General features: G+C 38.5%; 1 protein-coding gene across 1 annotated transcript in view; it reads right to left on the bottom strand.

Annotated features, from left to right (window-relative positions):
- Window positions 1-239: 239 nt before the first annotated feature.
- The window catches only part of LOC104870954 (RNA-binding protein 45), a 15,637-nt gene continuing 854 nt past the window's right edge, over window positions 240-15,022 (bottom strand). The window contains 6 exon segments of the mRNA XM_010636762.2: window positions 240-439; window positions 2,503-2,602; window positions 2,604-2,626; window positions 4,590-4,613; window positions 4,616-4,715; window positions 10,808-10,930. Coding sequence (XP_010635064.1) covers window positions 423-439; window positions 2,503-2,602; window positions 2,604-2,626; window positions 4,590-4,613; window positions 4,616-4,715; window positions 10,808-10,930 — 387 coding nt within the window. The 3' untranslated portion in view covers window positions 240-422.

A 15,022-nucleotide genomic window follows, 5' to 3' on the forward strand; every position in this document is an offset into this window, starting at 1 on the left:
TTATAGAGGAGCACAGACATTTTTCCATCAAATGCCAAGAACAATTTTTAAGTTTAAATACGTTTATATTGTAAACATACGCTCTTGACAATGTGGCTTTACTAGCAGTTTTAAGCCAAAGTGCTTTTGACGAGTGCTTTCTGAAAAGTCCACGATTAAAATATTTATGTTTTATAGTACATCCCTCTTCTCATACTATTTAGCCAGTGCGTTTAAAATTCAAATGAAGAAATGCTTACCTGAGAGTCAGTAAGTTCTCTGCCGCTTGTTAGACTCTTCTCTTGGGGAATCTGCGAGCATAACTTTAAGTCTGACCCCATTCAGAATCTTCCCATGCAAGGTTGCAATGGCATCATTGGCGCTCATTCTATCTGCAAACTTGGCATAACCCACGTTTTTTCCTGACACGAGGTACACTTCGATCAGGTTACCAAAACGACTGAAACACAGTAAAAAGGAAAATTAACTGATTCCCAGGAGGGTACTGAAATCCACGTAACTTGTATTTTGCATAAAGAGCTGATGCTACATTAAAATAGCGAACCGCTCCATGACCTAAAATAGAGAATACACAGGAATGGAAAAGAACACAGATTAAGGGTGTAAGGCCGTGTTATAACGTGAAGATGATATAATATAAAACTCTGATTATGACACAACTAGTGACAAAGAATTAAAGGTCTCAAGTTCTGTCACACGTGTGGGTCAGTAGTGTTCCTACAAGTCAAACTGCTGCTCAGTGCTCCAATACGGGGTCCATTCTCAACTCATTTTGCACCCTTCTCCCTACACCCGACAGTTATTTCGTGCCAGTCTTGCTCGTCAACAGCTCACTCGGCTGATTTCCTTCTTCTCACTCTCTTTCCTCGTTCAGATCCGAGTCACCCGCGCCCTACATGGCTTCACGTTCTTCACTAGGCTTCTGACCACTGCCTCGGTCCTTTCCCACCCATTCTCTGCCCTGTCTTCTTCGTGATCTTTCTGAAACAAAACACGATCATTTCCTCCTTACACATCCCCTCAGCATCTCCTCACAGCCTCCAGGGTAAGGACAAACTCCGAAAACAGCTCTGGGATCGGCCCTTGGCCTCTTCCCCTTCACATTCCCTCCTAATGTCTCACAGTCTGTGTTCTAATGGCTCCCTTTCATATTCTCTTGGGCAGGAAAAACCATCCACACCTGCAGCTTCCTCCTGTGCCAAAACAGGAGACCCTGCAGATCTCCTCATACATCTTGCTTCTTTCAAGAAGCCTCCTAGAGTTCCTACAGCAGGGGCCACTCTTGTGTCTGTCACACATTCCTTATCAGAGCACCAACATCACTCACTAAGTTGTAATTTCCCATTTGTCTGTTTCCTCTACAGAGTAGATCTAAGAGGACAAGAATTATATTATCTTGTTTTCAGGATATCATGTTTTGTTTACATAGCATTTCAGAATTTAAAGTGCCCAATTGGCACAGAGGTGCGTTTCAAGGAAAAATAAGATGAATTGATTAAATAAAGGTCAAAATACTGAACCATATGTTTGATGTTTTGTGCAGAATTTTCCTATTTGCTTAAGTCACTAATATTCTTAAAATGCAAACAAAAAAATGACCAAAAGGAAAAAAATCAAGGTAGGAGCTATACTAAAAACACAAACCTTTATTTATACTTATTAGACATTCTGCCCTCCAATCAAGTACAATGGACCCTTGAGTTATGACCAGTCTGACGTATGAACAACTTGGGTTACAACTGTAATTTTAGTTTTAACTTATAAAGAATTGAATTAAAACCTGAATGCTGGCCACTTGTGCTTACAGATGGTCTGATACAGATTTAACCCTTAAAAGAGCTCTGGAAGGAAAATTACAAATATCCTTTCCTGTGTGGGGTTAATTGACAAATTCTGGGCCAGGGTCTCTCTAAGGACACTGAGATCTGCCTGGAGAAAGTGTGGCCTAACATTATATAGGAAAGAGACTTGGAAGGCTGTGTAGAGGACTCTGAACCTTCAACTGACCAAGCTGAGTAAGAACCAGCCCTGGTATACTGAAAAATACGCTAAGAATTTTATGGCAAATAATGAATGACCTTGTATTCATCACCCACTTCTTCTTTTTTGTAACTTCTACTTTTATCACTCTTTTCTGTAACTTTCTGTAGCCCTAACTTTAAAACAGCTGTAGTTTTAGGACTCATGCTGAAAGGATATCTCCACATATTTTCTGTACTTTTTGGTTAGCTGCAGAAAGGCAGAAGTTCTCTCAAAAAGTGGTGTTGACATAGTTTAATATCTAGATAATGCTCAAATAATTAGAAAAAAATGGAAATAAGTTCAGCAAAATGAGTGTTAAGTATTAAGAACACAACGTCATGAATAACTTTTTTAGGAAAAAACTACATTTAAGATTCACAAGGTAAGATTTATGGATTACTGGGAAAAGAACAGTTAAAGAACACTCAACTTAGAATGCATACACTGGATCCACTATTGAAGTAAAAACCGTCCACTTACCAAATGGAAACATATTTACTCTAGGTTCATGTCCCAAAGGGTCTTGCCTCTTATTACTATAATAATCTTGTTCTGCGGATTCAGATGGTTTGTTTTTTGGGTTCAGCCAAGACTGCCCTAAAACCTGAGAAAGAGAATCCAGGAATTCAAGTTTCACATGCATATATTTGCACATGGGTGTATTTCAAGGGTTCATAGCTTTCACAGTATTCTACTCTGGCTTCAAAGAGGATAAACTCAGCCAGTTTGAATTCCTTCCATGGAAATCTATCCACTACTGTGATTAGTTCAACTCTTCTGTAACCATTATTATTTACAGTAGTGGGGATTGAACCCAGGGCCTTTGCACTGAGCAATATCCCTGGCCTTTTTTATTCTTTATTTTCGGACTGGGTCTTGCTAAGTTGAAGTTACCTAAATTAAGCTGGGCTCAACCTTATCTGTCCTAGTTTCCTAGTGAGCAGGGATTATAGGAATATGCTACCTCATCCAGCTAATTTTATTATTTTTAATCAAAGTACAAGAGCGTCCTCATGTGGACTAAATTGGAACTCTTCAGAACCTCCCACATAATATAATGTTATGGCTCCAATGTACTTAATTGACTGTTTCATAACTTCTCAGCAGGATTGCTGTGCTTTATGCGACAGTCACCTTGTCATGAAGAACAAGACATAGCTCTGGGCCTTTGCCAACCCTGCTCTCAACTTTCCCCTGCCCACTACTCTATACTAGACACACGACCTTCTCTCGATGTTTTCCCTTGCTCACTTGGTGTACCTGTTGCTCACCACCGATAGACTATACCATATGAATACTTCTGAATACTTTTTTTCACTTAGCAAATTATTTCTGAGTCCACTATAAATACTCAAAGTTACTATGGAAGAGATCTCAATAAATCTTTACTAAGGCCTATCACTATACTGTATATTTGGGGTGATGGAAAGACAAATAGGACATATTTCTTACTTCTGAAGAGTCTTTAAAATCATTCTACTATTCAGTATTTTTTCCTATTTGGTTTTTCTCTCCAATAGCTATAAATCCTTAAATACCAGGATCACCATGTATTTCATTTGTGTTCCTCTATTTAGCATATTAACGAGTGTACCATAGGTACTCAACACAGACTGGTTGAATGGGAAATTTAGAAGGATCAAAGATAAAAATTATGGTGTGGACCTTCTGGGTAACTAAGAATTCCATTAACAATTCTTTACTGTAAGTATAAATTTTCATAATATCCCAAAACCATGTAATTTATTCCATGTCATTTCTAAAAGTTGATGCACTAGAAGTACGACAACAAAGAATATTTTTCTTGGCATCTTTAAATGCTTAGTCCTTATTAGGTATACTAGCAACAGCAGAAGATTCAATTACTCAGCATGAAATCAACTCTAATTAATTACTTGTGTTAGGAAACTTCATAAATCCTATACATGTATTAGCATATTGAATTTTATTTTCTTTATTTTTTTCAGCTTTAATTGAGTTTATTGGTACATTTTAGGGATACAGTACAGTTACATTCATTGTTGGGATCTTGTACCTCTACATGACAGGTCTTGGTTCTCATTTTTTCCCCTTGTCCCTGCCCTCCCTTCACCTCCTCCTCCCCACCCCATCTACAAACACTTTATTTTCATCTTTTCATTCTCTCACGTTTTTTTTTCTTTTCCCTTATTACCCTTCCCCTACCCATCCCACCTTCCCTACACCTTTAGCTCCTTTTTGAATTTTATTTTGAGTTAGATAAAAAATAAACAGATATGGTATACATGTTTAAAAAAACCCAAAAGAGTAAATAAATTTTAATACCTTAAATTTTGAGATATATGTGTGTGTGTATATCTACACACACACACACACACACACACACACACACACATAAACCTATATATAAGTGAATGCTTAATTACAGCCCCAAAATATTTTTTTACCTTTGAATTAAGTATATTTAAACATCTACTGCTAAGATTAAATTAGTAGATACATTAACAAACTCCAATATTATATTCAGCTATTTAGAATAACTGAAATTTTAAAGAAAGTCATTAACAATGTAAAAAACACATCCTTACTTCAATCATGGTTTTCTATTGATGGGAAGCTTGTGATGGTTTTAAATATTGCATGTAGCCCAAACCTTTACTTTCTCCAGTGACTCTGTTCTTAATAATGCTGCAATACTCAATGTCTCCATACACCTATAAAAGTTAAAAGACAGGATCTTAGGGAACTCAATTTTTTTTTTCCCATGAAGTTTGCTGGTACACTTAAAGCAAACAATACAGTCACATTTATCATTGGGATCTTGTACCTTTACATGATATATCTTGGTAGGGAACTCAAATTTAATGGTTGAAGAAAATATTTCAGAACTAACTTTAAATGTATGGTTATTCATGCCTTGTGGCCATTAGGGTGGTGTGTCAGTTTGATTGGCTTTGAGATATACCTGGGGGATTGGGAGAGCACACTTCCGGGTGTGTCTGAGTCAAGGAGGGATGGCCTTGGGGTCCAGGTCTAGCCCCTTTCCCCTTCTGCCCTGGCACTGTTCCCTGCTGTGGTTCCTGGTTGTCATGAAGTAAAAAGCTTTGCTCCACTACACTCCCTGCCATGACGTTCCTGCCTTGGAAGCAGCCAAAATCAGTGGTATGAATATTGGTAAAGTGAGAGCCTAATCAAACCTCCCTTCCTTTAAGTTTTGGGTGGCAAGTATTGTGCCTAGTGATGGTGAAGTTGACTACTATAGAAAATGATGCCAAGAATGGGGTCATCACTGTGACTCTACCTGACAATGTCCTTTAGAGGCCTTTCAAACTGGTTTGAGGATTTTAGAGAGGTTTAGAGATACGGACTACAGAAGTCATAGAATGCTATAAACAGAGCCTAATGGATGTTTCTGGACAGTGCTCAGAGGAAAAGAAAAGTGATTGGAATGCATCCAATAAAGATCAGGTTTAGTTTTCAGATGGGAACAGATGTCAATTGGCAGGTGGCAGGTGTAGAGGACATGTGTATTATGCTCTGAAAGAAAAGTTTTCCGCATTTTGCCAATGTCCTGAAACTTTGTAAAACAGAGTTTAAAGGGGAGGAAATTTCAAGACAGCTCAACATTCAGGCTGTGGCATGGCTGATGTTAGCCAGATTTACAGTAAGAACCAGGGGCAAAAGGCTGAACAGAAATATTTTAAAAACTTAAATTTTACCGCAAAAGGAACCACAGTAAACTTGGGGCCAAAAGGAAGTGTGGCTGCTGAAGAGATTAGCACCATTAAAAGATACCAACTACTTTTACAGGGACAAGAAGATGCCTTGTAGGATATCAGGAATCAGCAAGACCCTACGCATCACAAACTTAAGAATGCAACTGCTAACCTTCCGTTTAAAAAGAGAATCTCTGGGCCCCCTTCTCAAGAAAGATCCGGTAGGAAATTTGTTCCCCAGGAATCCTTCTGTGCTCAGCCATCCAGGCTGTCAGAGATTGCTGCAGCCAGGATCCAAGAGGGTCTGGCTACTGGTCCCACTAGCAGCAGTCCTTTGCGACACTCCCATGATGGTAGTTGTATTGGCATGCAGAATGAAGAGTTGTGCAGTGGAAGAGGCTTCCCCTCAGATTTCAAAGGAAGGCCAGAGAGATCAGGCAAGGAGCTCCTGAGAGGGCAGTGCATGAAGCTGTGGGAATGAAACTGAAGGTGCAATGGAGAACCCGGGAAGTTGGAGGTGCCATAACACGGAATGTCCGGCAAGACAAGCTGTAGAGCTTGAGTGGAACCAGCCCAAGACAGAGTCTGTGTGAGCTGCAACTGCCACAGGAAACGCGGCTGCCAAAACCCTCTGTAACTCACATTTTACCACCATGTGCTGAGAGACCCTACTAAGCTAAAGTGATTCCATGTTGGCTGGCTAATAGCCCCAGAGATTGTTATGTACCCCCTGTAAGATATCTGATAACTCTCCCTTTGCAGCTGCGAGACAGCCCTGATCTTTGTTTGTAACCTTTACTGAATAACTTTGTAATCTTAAGTAAGTTCCTAGTCTCAACTGCGATTAATGTAAATTAGCAGCCTTTAGTAGTTCTGGGTAAATAGATACATATGGTTTCACTCCTTGTCTGACCAGAAGGAATGTTTTGAAAACCTTGGGATATTCTGTAAGCATCTTGAGTATAGACCCCCACCCTGACTATCCCCTTATAAAAAGGACCTCAGTTCCTGAGCTGGTGCCTCTCTGAGCTACTTGGCTCCGGGAGTGCCGTCTGGCCAGACTAGTAAAGGTCTGCTCCCTTTCCAAAGTGTCCAGTATGTTCCTTCCCGGGTGAATCTTGTGGCAGTCGAGCTCTTTGGAGTGGTAAAGTCGAGCTTCTCGGAGAGGTAAGTAAGGCCCTTGGTCTTACATTTTGGAAGCCCTCGGTGGCTGTTGAGCTCCTTGGAGTGGTAGTGAGGCCTTAGGTCTTACAGTGCCAATGCCAGATATGGAACTATAGGGCTTAATGTTTGTCCTGCTGAGTTTCAGTCTTGATTTAGTCCAATTATTTTCTGTCTCCAACTCCTCCCTTTTGGAATGGAAATGTTTTCCCTGTGCCATTGTACTTTAGGATTATGCAACTTGTTTTTTAGTTTTACAGAGCTTTACAACTTCAGAATTTGTCTTGAGTCTCAGGAAAGAGTTCGAACTTGACTTTCAAAAAAATGCTGGAATTGTTGAGACTTTGGGGAAGGGATTTTTGTCTCTGGGTGTATGCAGTGTATTAAGTTAGGCAGAACTATAAACTTGCTAATGTCTTTATTTGGAGATTAGTTTGACAAGGGGTGTGATATGGTGGTAAGAATGATGCATCAACTTGATTGGCTTTGGGAACCATCCTGGGGACTATGAGAACACACTTTTGTGTGTGTCTGGGTGGATCACGAAGACATGGCCTTGGGGGTCTACGTCTAGCCCTTCCCTTTTCCTTTCTGTCTCTGTTCCCTTGTTATGGTTCCCATCCACTAGAACTAAGCAGCTTTGCTCCACCACACCCTCTTGCCATGTTATTTCTGCCTTACAGCCAGCGGACCATTGACTAAATCCCTTAAAACAGCCAAAAATGAAAGCTTTCCTCCTTTAAATTGTGGGTGCATTGTATCTAATGATGGGAAAGCTGACTAATACATTCCTTTTTTTTTTTGCAAACAAAGAAATCCTTCAAGGATACAAAGATTTTTTTTATTGTTTATTTTATAGTCAAGGAAGCTGAGCCTTTTGAGCCTTAGAGAAATCAAGTCACTTGCACAAGTCACAAAGGAACTAAGGCACAGAGAGAAAAAACTTGTACACAGTCTGGATAGTCGCAATGTCTTACTAAGTAGTAGCTAAGAGCAGAGTTTCTGCAACTGGGCTTTCTAGACTGAAGCCTTTGCAGGTACTTATTAATTTGGCAGTTCATTTATTTTACCTGTGCTGCTCTCTTTATCTGTTAAATGTGGCCTATCTCATTGTGATGCTTTAAGAATTAAATAAACTAAAAAATATTAAGTGCTTATAAAGAGTCTGGGATACAAAGAAGTAAAAGCAGTAAATAAATATATGAAAAAATGTCCAACATCACTGGTCATTCAAGAGATGAAGATGAAAACAACATTGAGATTCCACCTCACCCCAGAAAAAATGGCTGCTATCAAGAAATCAACCAATAACAAATGTTGGCAGGGCTGTGGGGAGAAAGGAACCCTTTTCCATTGTTGGCAGGAATGCAGACTGGTGCAACCACTGTGAAAATCAATATGGAGATACCTCAAAGAACTAGGACTAGAGGTTCCATTTGACCCAGTTATTCCTCTCCTGGGTATCTTCCCAAAAGAATTAAAAGAATCATACCACAGTGATATATGTGTACCCATGTTTATAGCAGCGCAGTTTTTGTCATAGCTAAAACTTGGAAACAGACCAATTGCCCATCAGTTGAAGACTGGATAAAGAAGATGTGGTTTTTCTATAAAATGGAATACTACTCAGCCACAAAGAATGAGAAACTAGAGTCCCTCATATACTCTGAAGTGAAATAAGTAAGACACATGAGTAAATACTGAGTAGTTTCTCTGGTATGAAAAACTAAAAGTGTAAATAAGATCCAAATTCCATAACTGACAATGTAAAATAGGAAGAAAAGGGCTAAAGGTGTAGGGGAAGTGGGAAGGGTAGGAGAAAGGAAAGAAGGGAAAAGAAAAAATATGAGAAAATGCAAAAATGGAAACAAAGTTTTCGTAAATAGGGAAAGGTGGAGGGGGTGAAGGGGGGTCAGGGACAAGGGGAAAAAATGAGAACCAAGATCTGCCATGTAAAGGTACAGGATCCCAATGACGAATGTAACTGTACTGTATACTTAAAAAGGACCAATAAACTCAATGAAAAAGAAAGTCTAGGACATATTAAACACTGAGACATTAGCTATAATTGTTTTCTAACAGGAACATAAATTACTGTACATTCTTTTGGAGGAAAGCAAGTTAAAGCACATCTCGAAATCACTCAAAATGTTAATAATCTTGGGAAATGTGCACTGATGTTTATTTTTAATGTTGGATGAAATCTAGATAGAAATTCTTGGCATTTATCATTTTATAAATTTCTCATGTAATCAATAAATAACCTAATTACCACATATTAGATGTGTCTTATTTGCTACTCAGAAAAAGATTAAAAGTTATAAATACAAAAGGAAAACATTTTTTCTTACTATAAGAGAAAGTATGGAACATATATTTTTGGTATGTTATTTTTGAAGCACTTTATTCAACTCTCACATGGGACAGGACAGAGGAGTTTGAAAATTACTTTTTGCTGCTTTTTTCTTATCTTTGCTTCTTGCCCACTTGATTTATAGTACTGGGAGGATACACAGAAAACTTTTAAAAAAGTATTACTCAGGGCCGGGGATTTAGCTCAGCGGTTTGGTGGCCTGCCTTGCAAGTGCAAGGACCCGAGTTCAATCCCTGGTACCAAAAAAAAAAAAGTATTACTCAGGGCCGGGGATTTAGCTCAGCGGTTTGGTGGCCTGCCTTGCAAGTGCAAGGACCCGAGTTCAATCCCTGGTACCAAAAAAAAAAAAGTATTACTCAGGGCCGGGGATTTAGCTCAGCGGTTTGGTGGCCTGCCTTGCAAGTGCAAGGACCCGAGTTCAATCCCTGGTACCAAAAAAAAAAAAGTATTACTCAGGGCCGGGGATTTAGCTCAGCGGTTTGGTGGCCTGCCTTGCAAGTGCAAGGACCCGAGTTCAATCCCTGGTACCAAAAAAAAAAAAGTATTACTCAGGGCCGGGGATTTAGCTCAGCGGTTTGGTGGCCTGCCTTGCAAGTGCAAGGACCCGAGTTCAATCCCTGGTACCAAAAAAAAAAAAGTATTACTCAGGGCCGGGGATTTAGCTCAGCGGTTTGGTGGCCTGCCTTGCAAGTGCAAGGACCCGAGTTCAATCCCTGGTACCAAAAAAAAAAAAGTATTACTCAGGGCCGGGGATTTAGCTCAGCGGTTTGGTGGCCTGCCTTGCAAGTGCAAGGACCCGAGTTCAATCCCTGGTACCAAAAAAAAAAAAGTATTACTCAGGGCCGGGGATTTAGCTCAGCGGTTTGGTGGCCTGCCTTGCAAGTGCAAGGACCCGAGTTCAATCCCTGGTACCAAAAAAAAAAAAGTATTACTCAGAACAATGCAAATATTTTTTAAACCAATTTTTTGGTAGTTAGTTTATCCTGGGCCTTGATAAAAGTCAATAGCTAAAAGCCTTTAAAAATGATCTTCAAATTTCATTTTGTGTGCTCTATATTTAGAGCTGTCATTTTTTCCTTAAATATAACTCCTTCAGAGGCCCAATTTTAGGGCAAAAGTACATCAAATGTTAAGTCTTTCTGGAAGAGACTGAAACAAAAACAAACAAAAGCTTTTCTATGACTGAGTACAAAGTCAACATACCATAAGCCCAGGTTACATATTACATAGTACAGCTCATATGCTCAGGCCCACCTGACTGGCCTCTACGTGAGAGTTCATGGAGGAGAATGCTAAGAAAGTACATTGAAATTTTAAAGATCAAAAGTAGGATCTGGACTCAGTGGATTTAAATCTTAGCTCTACCAGCTATTAGCTGTGTGACCTTACTTACAACTCACTTACTGAACTTTGCACTTCATTTTTCTGAATCTATATTTTCACGGTAAAGTCTAGCAAGGGGTAAACATCACTACTATTTCCCAGTTTCTAATAACAGTATAGCCTTCAATGACTGAGTCCTCACAGATGCTAGGTGATTAGAAAACATAAATACCTTAAATTTTTCCCTCAGATCTTCTTCTGTGTGGGATTTTGGTATCATAACAAAGATTCTTGTAAGTCCTTCATCTTTAACATCTCAGTGACTTCCAGACGATCTGGACTGAGCATTGAAAACCTAAGAAACACACAAAATCCCCCAAACAATATCAACTGTTTTCCTATTCCTTAAGTATTCTTAACAATTTTATGTATGTAATTCATGTTAGGTTAAAATGCAATGTGAAAGGGTCTTATGAAAACCTTTTTTCCCCCAAAATAAACTTTAATGGAATGACATTTTTTATACAATGCTAATCTCTGCTTCTCTTCTGAATACACTTCTCATTTTTCATCAGAAAGGGGAAGTCACTGCGTTTAAAAACAATGTGTATTTTGCAGTTCTCGGCAAAGTTCAGTAAGTGTCCACTATATATTTGATGGCTATTAAAATATTACTTTTATCTTACTTGTTCTATCAGATACTAAATGAAGAATATAAAAATCTGATTATGAATTCCTCTTTTTGGGTTGGTTGGTATTTTTTGGGACAGGGTTTTCCTAAGTTGCCCAGGCTGGCCTTGATCCCCCTCACTCAGCCTTCTGATTACAAGTGTGTAGCACTGCAGCTGATCCGCATCTTTTTCTTTTTAATTGCAGTATGTCAATAACCTTTCACATATTTTGAAGCTCTTACTGGCTGAATAGACACATGAGGTTACTGGATATTTTTAAAATGAGACTTTTATTCTTATGAAATCACTCTATATGTTAAAATTTCAGGTGCTGAGGTCCATCTGATTTGACAGCAGGCCAGCTTTTCTATCATTTTATTTTTAACCACTCAGTACCTTTGTATTTAAAGCAGTCATTTTGTTGGGTCTTGTTTTTGTTTCAGTCATGTTGTATAGTCTTTTCCTTTTAGTGTTTAGTTCGTTTACATGTAATGTAATTATTAGTATGGCTGGGTTTTAGTTTAGGTAGTCATATTTTTGTTTTTTAATATTAACTTTTAGAAAAAGAGATCACAACCATATCCTGATTCGTCTCAGTAACTATCCAAAGTGATTCCATATGTGAACAGAAGAGGCACAGGATGATTTTTCTAATGTTTGTTAATTTAGTTGTATTGAAACTTTGTGATACCAGAGTACTCTGAACTTAATTTGCTTTGTAGTAGTGATTTTATTTAATTTTTAAACTAGTTTTATACTACTCCAGAGGAATGTTCCAATCTGTGACTAAGATCATGAACTTGTTTGTTCAGCTGTAAGCACAGTAAGTTTAACAGCTTGGTTTTTTTGTCACTTGAATATTGCACAATTAATTACATCACCATACAAACAAGAACCCCTGAGGTTCTGTGTGGATACGTGCATGTTTCCTTTAAAGGGTGGCACTCTATCAATGAAATACATTAAAGCTTGGACTATGGAATTCCAGAGTAAGGAGGCACCAACCCAAAAGGACACTGGACTTAAAAATCATGTATAATTTTTTAAGTGCAGAAAAAAAGAAAATTTTAAAGCCACAAGAAAAGGACATTACTTTTTGAAGGAAACAACCTGTCATAGAGTTGGGGACACATCCTTAGAGAAGTGATGGTGAACCTTTTAGAGCTTTCAATGGTAATAGCCAGCTGCAGGATGTACACCATAGGTTCGCTACCACTGCCTTAGAGTTTACCTCATTATTCCTTCAATAACCTGTATTATTCTTAGCACTGTTGAAGTAGTTTAGTAATAGAGGAACTCAGAAATAGACCACTAGAAAATTAATCTACTGGATGTACCAATATAATGAATCATCAGTAGGAAAATGTAGAAACTGGAAGATCTAAGAATATGTATAGATACTATAGAGAAAAAACAGGAGCCTGGCATGTGATGAGACTGGAGGTGCCATTAGATCACAAATTTCTGAACGTTAGAGGACTGAAATGCCTAAAATCTCTAATAAAGGATAGCATCTATGTAGAACATAAGAATAACTTCCTAATGGAACATTTTTCCCTCACATATTTTTATCTTCTTAGACCACAAACACTCACAGGTGCTACATAAGAACTATTTTTGCAAAGATAAAACTAAGATTTCCCCCTTCTATTTTCTAGGTTTACCCTTTTTCTTTGGGCAACACAGCTGGTTAAGAAAAACTTTTACTTGAACAATCTTCTGGCTACAGTTGGGGAGGTAATATTTTTGTCTTGAGATTCTTTGAACTTTGCAAAAACAAAGTACATGAGAAAAACAGAAGCTAAATTTATTTCACTGAGAAAAAGAAAAGCAGCTATGTTGCACCTGGTGAGCCTAGAATGGCTGGCTAGATACTACAGTGAAATAAATTTCTGGCTGAAAGAGTAGGAAAAAAAATGAAAAAGAGAAATTGTCTTTTGCAAGAAATACTTTTACTGTAGTTAAGAGTGCACATGTTTCAGTGTTGAGACTTTAATTTCTCTTGTAGGAATCTATCATGGAAAGGGGGTTTCAAATGTGAGGCATTTTTTTGTTTGCCCACTTGGACTCTGAAATCCTGTTACACTCAAAAGTACAAAAATTCATTCCAGGGACAGGGATTTAGCTCAGTGGTTCTGCTACCTGCTTTACCATTCCATTAAGGGCATAACTGGAAAAAAATGAAAATTATCAATGCAGTGCAGGAGCCAGCAAACTACAGCTCTGTTTTTGGTTTAACATATAAAAATTAGTTTGACATTTTTAAAGGGCTGTCGAAAGTAATCAAACAGGATATGTCAGAGACCCTGGGCCCCGAAGTGTAAAATATTTACCATGTGATCTTTTATTGAAAAAGTTCATCAACTTCTGATCTAGGATCCTAAAATTAATTGTTATACCTTGTTCTGAGCTACTTCAGAGGGTTGAGGAGTTGATCATAAATTTATTTTTCTCTCCGCTGTATCACTAATACTTCACACATGAGACTGCCTTGTATTTTTGTTATTGTCTACTGGCTTGGAGGTACAGGCAAGACCTCCAGAGACTTAAATACCTGAGACTTTCACTTATAAGTCCCTATTTATATTCTTCTCAATTCAGTAAAGGAGGGAAGTGAAGATAAAGAAACAATTTTTACAGAAAGCTCCAACAGAATTACGTACACAGCACTATTTCTAGACTACAGGTGAAGAGTAAAATTTAATCCATTGCCAGATTCTCAGAATGGGGTCCTGATTTGAAGGATCACCAAGTAAGGAAGAAGTGACATCTTGACTACGACACACCAGTAATAAGCCGAAATTCTGGGCTTACCTTGTGTCAGGCACTGTGCTAGAAAGACAGGAAGTGAACAAAACCCCGCCAATGACCACTGCCGCCAAGTATTATCTTAATATATAAATAAATAAAGAAATGTGATAAATACCGCTAGACTCAGTTAAGATTATGCAAAGACGCATTTAATAATGATACAAACCCCACACTGTGTCGTCGCAATGATTTGGCACCTATTGGGGCAGTTTACTTTGCACTACTTTCAAACAAAAGCGACGGTTACTACAGGACCGATGATCAAATATATGGTATGCAAATTTACACAGAGCTTATTTAAAATAATTTTTAATAGGGGGTGAAGGGAGGGCAGAGGTAAGGGGAAAAAAATGAGAATCAAGACTTGCCATGTAGGTACATGATCTATTGGGGCAGTTTACTTTGCACTACTTTCAAACAAAAGCGACGGTTACTACAGGACCGATGATCAAATATATGGTATGCAAATTTACACAGAGCTTATTTAAAATAATTTTTAGGAGGGGGTGAAGGGAGGGCAGAGGTAAGGGGAAAAAAATGAGAATCAAGACTTGCCATGTAAAGGTACATGATCCCAACAATGAATGTAACTGTACTGTATCCCTAAATGTACCAATAAACTCAATAAAAAAAAAATAAATAAATAAATAAATTCAAATTAAAATAATTTTTAAAATCACAAGAGTGTGATGCATGTGTAATAGCCACTTTAATCACCTGAACATAATATTACACACATGCATACTTTTTTCTGGTCCTAGTAAAAGGCCCAACATCCAAGGGCCACAGTTTAACGTGAGCACTTTAGTCAAATTGTGAAGTCCCACATCTACCTGAGGGAAAGCAAGAGTTATCATTTTTTATGCGTGGTAAACCGCAGAGTCTAAGGGAGGAGGGTTGAGGAAGTCCTCACGGCAGGCCGGGGGAATGGGCTGTGGACTCCAGAACTGCCAGGAACCACAGGG

Source organism: Fukomys damarensis, unplaced genomic scaffold (assembly GCF_012274545.1).
Source record: "Fukomys damarensis isolate Sample0158 unplaced genomic scaffold, DMR_v1.0_HiC HiC_scaffold_26, whole genome shotgun sequence".
In the NCBI taxonomy this organism is placed as follows: Eukaryota; Metazoa; Chordata; class Mammalia; order Rodentia; family Bathyergidae; genus Fukomys; species Fukomys damarensis.